The 8,983-nt window shown below is 28.6% G+C and overlaps 1 protein-coding gene across 1 annotated transcript; it reads left to right on the forward strand.

Moving 5' to 3' along the window:
* The first annotated feature begins 4,509 nt into the window (after nt 1-4,509).
* LOC114726920 (protein trichome birefringence-like 19) lies at nt 4,510-8,983 on the forward strand. Its single transcript, XM_028913637.1, has 2 exons — nt 4,510-5,053; nt 8,190-8,983. The coding sequence occupies exons 1-2, from the start codon at nt 4,532-4,534 to the stop codon at nt 8,970-8,972; spliced, it is 1,305 nt and encodes a 434-aa protein (XP_028769470.1). The 5' UTR covers nt 4,510-4,531; the 3' UTR covers nt 8,973-8,983.

Genomic DNA, 8,983 nt, shown 5'->3' on the forward strand with positions numbered 1-8,983 from the left:
TTTAGAGTTTGGACTTTGAACAATCGTATGTTTTGTGTTTTAATGTGCTGTGATTTTATTTGAATGCTTGAAATAATTTAAATCATTTCTGATTTTTTTAATTTTTAATTATTTTCAAGAAAAAAAATTTTAAAAAAATCTGGTAGGTTGGTGGGTTAGGGTTGGTAGAATACCAACCCGCCAAAAAACAGGCCTTTTGAGCCCAACCTGTGTAACCTGCAACCCACCACGGGCCACCTTGCAACCCGCAGGTTGGCTCGTTTTACCAGTCCTACTCCCTCGCTTACTTACTTGATTATTGTTGAAGGAGTATCTATAGGGATAATTTAGAAAAAATTGATAAATATAAAAAATAGGTCTTATATTTAGAACCAAAATTAACTTAATAATTAGATCCTATATTAAGCATCGAAGGAGTATTTGGCTATGGAATATTAACCGCGTGATGATCTGATATATTTAGATTGTAAATTGGATTGCATGTTTTTGTGGCTTGCATATTATTTTTTTAAAAAAAATTGGAATTGTGATCGTACAAAATAGTTTTATCACAAATATATCTTCCTGTAAAACGCAATGAACATACTTATATATTTTTTTAAAATAATGGATGGCTCAACATTTTTTCTTTTTTGGCCTGAAATGGCTCGACATTTGAAAACAGTGCTACGAGCTAACCAAAAAGACGGCACAAATAATGAGAAAGAGAGATTTGAGGATGCCATGAAAAGTTGAAAACAACAAGAGATCAGTCCCATGCTCATGGGGAAGTGGGATGTAGAAAGTGTAACCAGCAATGTCGCAATCCCCGGAATTTTTTTTTGTATCGGAAAAAAAATCTCAAGTTTTTATAATTTTATCTGAATTTTTAATTATATTCTTATAATTTTTTTATTAAGTCCTTGCCTCTTTTTTAATCATACACATTAATCCCTATATTCATAATAGGTTAATTATTACTTATGTAAATACTAACTTGACAATATGTAAGTTAGCAGCAAAATCATAATAAAATAAAAGTTTTTTGTTGAAAAAAAAAAATGAAATAAAACTTATTGATTATTAACATGTCAAAAAAATAATTATGCCCACGATCGTTTTCCTTATTACATTTATATATAAGATATATTTGGTTGATTTTGATTTTGTTTATTAAATTGATGTGACAATTAATCTAAATGTATGCTAAGTGAGAGCCATGTCATCAATTATATTTGGAAACTTACAAATAAAGGCCCCTGAATATATAAAATTATGATTTGGGATCCTCAATTTGGAAAATAGTTTCAGAGGACCCGATCCCAAATTACAAATATGAAATTTTGGTGAAATATCTAAAATGTCTCTCAATCAAATGACAAGTTGAATATGAAAAATGACAAGTTCACTTTAGTGAATGACGATTTCAGTAGACCAAATCACAATTTGGCTGAAGATATGTCAAATAACAAGTTGATTATGGAAAATGACAAGTTCACTTTAGCGAATAACAATTTTAATAGATCAAATCACAATTTGACTGAAGGGCATTTCAGATATTTTACTAACACTTCATATGTACAATTTAGGACCGAGTCCTTATTTGCTATTTTCCAAATTAAGGTCCCAAATCATAATTTTACATATTGGGGGGTCTTTGTTTGTAATTTTCCCATTATATTTCTCATACAAATTATTGAATTATGAATACAGGGATATATGCCTATTATTAAGGAAATAGTGAGGACCTAATAAAAATTAGAAAAAAAAACTACAACGTCTTAGGTAAAAGTCAAATGATTATTATGTCAGAAAAACACTACGATGTCCTATGGGGAACGATAGGTTAATTTTTAGAGAAAAAAAAATTAGGTCAAATTTTTTACAATTACTTTGTCAAGTTAATCACATATGACTATGGGTCTTCTTTTTTTTATGTAGATTTATAATTAAATATTAATATTTTAAAAATAAAACACAAAATCATGTATGATTAGAGAACTTAATATAATGAATATAAAAAATTTGATGTAAGTATTCTCATAAATTTTGCAATAGCAATTAATTCAAATTCTGGCCTAATTGAAAAAGTTCTTCCAATATATATCCATAAAATTTAAACTTAGAACTTATTGAAATGTTATTAGTAAGATATTCTAACCTTCCTTACATTTTGTCATAATTACACAAATCTCTTCTCTATTTCGAAAATATATACACATTTAAATCCAAATCGTAAACTCCATTAAGAATATTCTAAAAATATGCTTTTTATTAAAATTTAGAAAAAAAAACACAAAAAATGACCTTAAAAATTAAAAAATTACATATAGGGATCCGTTCATAAAAATTGTTGTCATTTGTTTATCAATTGTTATCAAAACCAATACTAATACTAATATTATAATGGGTCCCATGTATAATTTTTCTATTTTCAAAGTCTTTTTTTATGATTTTTTATGACTTTTTATTTACTGATTTACCATTTATAATACTAAATCCCTACATTTTAGCTAAAACTATTTTGAAAAATTTAAGAAATTTTATAAATAGTTATTTGTTTAATTTTTTTTATCATATTGGGACAAAAAAAAGTAATTTAGTTAATATAACCAAAAAAATTGAATGAAAATTTAATTAATTCTTTAAATAAATATATAATCGATCAAATAGGTTATAAATGTTTGTTACAAAATTTTTGTTCAAAATATTTTCTAGCCATTTAAAAGAAACTAAATAAATGAGTTTTAATATGTCATGAGGAATTAAAATTATATAATTGTATAATATAATTAAAATTTATAAATTTTACAACATATTAAGAAGTTTGAAAACACATGTACTGTGATTATTTTTTATTTTATCATAATTATTTTCTTTGATATATACATATGTTTAAATAATGTTTATATTAAGGATGGATATTTTGATTAAAATAAAAGTCAGAAAGTCAAATTTAATGGGCAACTAAAAATTAGATAGATGGAAATAAAATCTCAAATATATAAGTGAGGTGTAACATACATTTTAATTTTAAAAAAAATTTATATATTTTTTCACAATAAAGGGAGGTTCAATAATTTAGGTAAAATAGAGGATAATCAATGTATTTTACTTAAATGCTAAAGAACATGAATCTCTTACCATTCAACCTAATCTTTGTGTAAGGAATTTGAATACATGAAATGTATACAAGTTTGTTGGAGTATAATTTGTATAATTTTTTAGGGGAAAATTAGAGATAAATCCCTCATTGAAAATTTAATTAGTAAATGGGACCTAAGATGATTGATTGCAAGAGGAAGGACTAGTTACACACAAAGAATGATAACTTGTACAAAACATTATTTGGATATAAAGAATTAGTTTGCACATAAGGAATATAACTTGCACGTAAGAGAATTTCATTTGTACAAAAAGGAATTGAGTTGCATATAGCACAAAAGAAGATCATTGCACACAAAAGAAAATACATTGCACACAAAGAAAGATAAGTTGCACAACAAGAAATTAAGTTGTATAAAATCCTTATGTCCTATTTGCTAATTAAATTTTTAATGGGGGATTTATCCCCAATTTTCCCATTTGTTGGTTCGTTGGTTGGGTGATAAACATCGCATCGCAGAATAATAATTAAATAGTTTGGTCATTGATAATTTATCTCTCATCTTGAACCACATGTCAGTTCTTGATATTATGAGGATAACCAGCTTGCTCTTAGTGACAGTTCAGGTAGTCTTAGCTGTCTAAATATTCCGGAGTCTGGACCACATGTATAGATCACTCTCACACACACACACAGAGTATTATTCAATTATTTAATTTTTTATATATTAATATATAGACCATCTTTATAATTTTATTCTGATATTCAATTAAAATTTATGGGTATTCTTGTGTTTATTACACTATACCTATTATATAAATATTTGAACTTATATTGCTAATTATAGATTAATTAAACTACTTTTACGAGCCCCGTGCTTTGCACTAAGTCATGAATAATGTAACTTTTTAATATTATAGATTTTGTATCATCCGAATTTTATGCCTTTAGGAGAACAAGGAAAAGTAATTATTAAAATTTACTGATTACTTTTTTTAATAATTATTTTTTCTTGTTCGCTTAAAAGCTTAAAATTGAGGATGTTAGAGATTTTATCTTTTATATATATATATATATATATATATATATATATTATACATAGACTATTTTAAGAAAATCAAGAAAATTTTTTTTATTATTAATAAATTTGTACTTTGCTAAATTTTTCATTTTATATTGGTTAAATATACATAAATAAATTAAACACATAATGTTAGATTAATCTATTTAACTTCCTCTTTTGATTAAACAATGCTGTATAAATGCTATAAATGTATAATAGGATAATAATAATAATAATAATAATAATAATAATAATTGCAACAACTTTTCCAAGCTGAGTCACAAATCAATAACCACAATACACACAATATATGAATGCTAAACTGAAGCTTCCTTTGATGCGTCTCCTTCCTCCTTCTTCTCTCCTTCTCTCATTGTGGCAAGATGAAGTTCAATTTTATCATTGAGCTTCTCTGGGGGAAAAACAGCCCAAACCCTCAAATTATCCCAAAACTAACCTTACTCTCCATCTTCGCCATTCTTCTTTTCACAGTCACCCCACTGAGTTTCCCCTTCTTTGGATCTCTGAAGAGAATCGTGTTCACATCACCACCAGAACAGTCATCTTCTTCATCTCCTTCTTCTGCAGATTCAATACTCTTGCCTTCTTCTTTATCTTCTTCAGGAAACAAGTGTGATATTTTCAGTGGGGAATGGGTCCCAAACCCGAAGGCTCCGTACTACACAAACACGAGTTGCTGGGCGATTCATGAGCACCAAAACTGCATGAAATATGGCAGACCAGACACAGAGTTCATGAAATGGAGATGGAAGCCAAATGATTGTGAGCTTCCCATATTCAATCCCTTTCAGTTTCTTGATATTATGAGAGGCAAATCCATGGCTTTTGTTGGAGACTCTGTCGGCAGAAATCAGATGCAGTCCCTCGTTTGCCTCATTTCAAGGGTAAGTAATAATTATCATTCATTCGGATTAAACTTCTCAAATGTGCTTTTTTTTTTTTTTTCTGTTTCTTCTTCTTCATCTTCTTCATGTCCATAATTTCTTCTGTTTATAATTGCCTGAGTGGGCCATGAATTGGGGAAGAAGAGGTCAAACTTTATCGCAATTTTTGGGTTTTTTAATATTTGGTTTTTATGAGAAAATGACTGAGTCTGTTAAGAAAATTTTCTGTTTGAAGGTTTTATAATATATTTTTATATACACATAGAAAGTACCGATAATTGAGCACAAGTCTTTGTTGCCCAATAAAATTTTCTAATAGGCTTTTTCACCGATTTTTCAGGTATTTTTTATTACATAATTTGTCATCACCTACATAGCACCTAATAAATTTTTAGAATATATTGCTCCAATTCTTAATATAAATAATTTATAACATATTCTTGTACACTAAAAAATGTATTAAATTGAGAAAATTTTTAATTTTATCCTTATTAATATTCTGTCTCTCTTTTCATATTTGATCACTCTCTTCTTTCACTCTTTCAAATGAGAATTAAATAAGAATAAAATTAAAAAAGAAACATTAAATATATTACAAATGATTTGTAGAGTTCAAATCTGAAGAAGTGTGTGTACCTGAATTTTAAAAACATAAACTGAGATCTTATGAAGTATATTACTTAATTCATTCACATCGGATACCTTCTTAATTTCTGTACATACAAGTAGCCACGTCTCTTAATCATTAGTCCTTCTTATATTCAAATGGCCCAAAATTATTTGTCTTAGCTTAATTATTACTCTTTCTGTCTGTGTGTTATTTTAACTGCTCCTAGAGAAGTTAGTTGACCTAAACCATCAAACAATTCAAGGGTTTAGGTAAATGATATATATGTGGCTGTAACATCTGTGAGTGTCTGTGTGTAACTATGTGCATATAAAAGCATGCTAAGGAATCGAATCTTTTCCTCGGAAAACTACATCATACTTTGTCCACCACGTTCCTTAACTACACCACATGAAACTAAATCAATCCTTGCTTATTTTATTACTAGCCTTCAATAATTTTTCCATTTTTGAATATTGTAAAAAAATTGGATATCGTGAAGGAACTGGTACGTTATTCATAAAAAATTATCACTAGCTATTAGATCAGATTGGAATGGTTTGAAGGCCGGAGAACTAATGTGTAAAAAGCTATAACGCTTTCTAATTTATTTAGAGTATTTGTCCTATTTGTAGCACAGAATATTTCCTTTTTTGACTTAGAAATTCGAACCCGTATTGCTAATTTTAAATGTTATCTTTAATTAGAAAATATGAACAATATTGCGAATAGAAATAGCATTATGTGGTAAAGCTCAAAATATACTTTATATATATATATATATATATCTTCGATATTTAATATCGTGCGTGTCTAAATAAATGTCTGGCAACTATTCATCAAAATTCTGTATTAGAAATTACAGTGAAGTTACTTGATAAAACATATCAGCATGTGAAATTTTATAAAAAGTCTCTAGTCTCGTCTTTCAATTAAAATTAAATTTTTAATCCTAAAATATGATAGGCAAAGTTCTATATACACTTTAAAGGATAATATTTTTGACATTATTATGATAAAACTATTTTGCCCGCATTATCCAGCAACAGCTGGCTAGTCAATGATAGATGGTTTGAAGTTCTTTTCAATTCTTTTCAATTGATTGACCTCCTCGTTAAATGAGGACGACCTAGGTATTATGAACAAACGGGAATACAGGTGTCTCATCTATCGCCCCAAAAATTTCACCGTTCATTTGTTTGGCACCAAAAACTTCGTTTTGAAGTTCTTATTCAATTGATTGACCTCCTCGTTTGATTTTTAAGACTTGGATGGATATATTATTTAAAGCCCTCCAAAAAGCAGAAGAGGTTAGGATGTCACATTTCAAATGGTTCACTATCAGCTTGTCTTTGACAACCTAACTAATTCGTTTTAAATAATACTCTTTCCGTTTCTTATTATAAGATCTAATTTTTTAAATAGATTTGTTTCTTATTATAAGATCTCTTTTGAGTTTATCTGAATATTTAATATATTATTACCTATTTTACTCCTAGTTTAGTATATTTAATACATTCTCTTTCTTCATTTATCTTACTATTACTCTCTCACATCTACCCATTTATATATAGGGGTGTATTTGAAAAAAAAAATTATATTTGCTAAATATTAATTGCTTTTAACTAATTTTAACCTTTTTCTTAAATCATACAATTTAGTCAAAATCTTCTTACAACAAGGGATGGAGTAGCAGGGATTAATAATTTGTATGAGTCCAACTAAAAGCAAGCCAAGACTACGCCCTGTACGATTAAAACATGGAGACATCGCTAGCCCTCTTAAAATGTTGGCGGGAATATTTATAGGTTAATATAATCTTTGATTCTTTACATTTATTTTTATTTTGATTTTCATCCCTCAAATTTCAAATTATAGACAAAATAGTTTAAGTTTTTATTAAATTATAGGAACTAATGTTTTAAATAAAAAGAAATTTGAGAAACCCAAATCTATGATTTGAAACTTGACAAATCAAAACCAAAATGAGGGTAATTTTGAAAGATCAAAATTTATATTAACCAAATATTTATTGAAAAAATTTAGAAATTTTCCCTCATTTATATATTATATAAAATCTAAAGAACAAGTCCAATTATATGAATAGTATCAATTTATTATAAAATCTATTGTAATATTGCATATTGATAGAGTTTTAGAATTACTTTTAGATATTTTTGGGAAATACCTGCCAAGCCTCTTCAAATTTAAGGAAGTATTATATTTTACTGTCATCTACATAATTAATTTTCATTTCAGACATAAGATTCAATTCAAGCATAATTTTAAAATGATTTTCATTGGTTTATCTAAAATTATTAAATTACATAACGATATGAAAATAATATATAGTGTAAATATTAATTGTAATATTTATGTCAGAGTTTGAAGGACTCAAATTAAAACTCCAAACCTAGAGCCCTCCATGTAAAAATAAAACTGGAAATTATAATTTGGTTTGTGATTAGACTTGTTCAATTCCATAGTTAATTAACTTGTCAAAGTAATTTTGTTTTTCTTTTTTAAAAGGCTGAATGGCCTATAGATGACTCAGAAACACAAGATGATTATTTCAGAAGATGGAAGTACCCAAGTTACAACTTCACCGTAGCTGCATTTTGGACTACCCATTTGGTGAAATCCAAAGCACAACGAAACCCAAAGGAACTCATGCCCGTTTACGTCGACGAGGCCGACGAAAAATGGTCAAAAAAAGTGGAAAACTTCGACTACATCGTCATCAATGGAGGTCACTGGTTCGACAAGCCCATGGTATTCTACGAGGAACAAAAAATCATAGGATGCTACAACTGTTTCATCAGCAACATCACCAGCAAAACCAGGTTCTTTGGTTACAGAAAAGCCCTCAAAACAGCACTTAAAACCCTAAACAGTTTAGAAAACTTCAAGGGCATGACGATCCTTAGATCATACGCACCATCACATTTTGAGAATGGGTTGTGGAACGAAGGTGGGGATTGTGTGAGAAGAGAACCATTTAAGAGAAGTGAGGTGAAGTTAGGAGGTGAGGATTTGGAGTTTTATAAGATACAGATGGAGGAGATTAGGGTTGCAGAGGAAGAAGCAAAGAAGAAGATGATGACGAAGAAGAAAAAGTTTAGGGTTCTTGATGTAACAAAGGCGATGCTCATGAGGCCAGATGGTCATCCAAGTAGATATGGGCATTGGCCAAATGAGAATGTGACTTTGTATAATGATTGTGTGCATTGGTGCTTGCCTGGGCCTATTGATGCGTGGAGTGATATGCTTTTGGAGATGTTGAAGATGGAGGGTGGGAATGATCATCATTAGCTTTAATTAAT

The sequence above is a fragment of the Neltuma alba genome, unplaced genomic scaffold (assembly GCF_004799145.2).
Source record: "Neltuma alba isolate B1F8T4 unplaced genomic scaffold, ASM479914v2 tig00012410_pilon, whole genome shotgun sequence".
Lineage (NCBI taxonomy): Eukaryota > Viridiplantae > Streptophyta > Magnoliopsida > Fabales > Fabaceae > Neltuma > Neltuma alba.

Coding starts and splice junctions, on each gene's coding strand:
- LOC114726920 (XM_028913637.1), top strand. CDS start 4,532: ATGAAGTTCAATTTTATCATTGAGCTTCTCTGGGGGAAAAACAGCCCA. Junction 5,054..8,189: donor TCGTTTGCCTCATTTCAAGG/GTAAGTAATAAT, acceptor CTTTTTTAAAAG/GCTGAATGGCCTATAGATGA.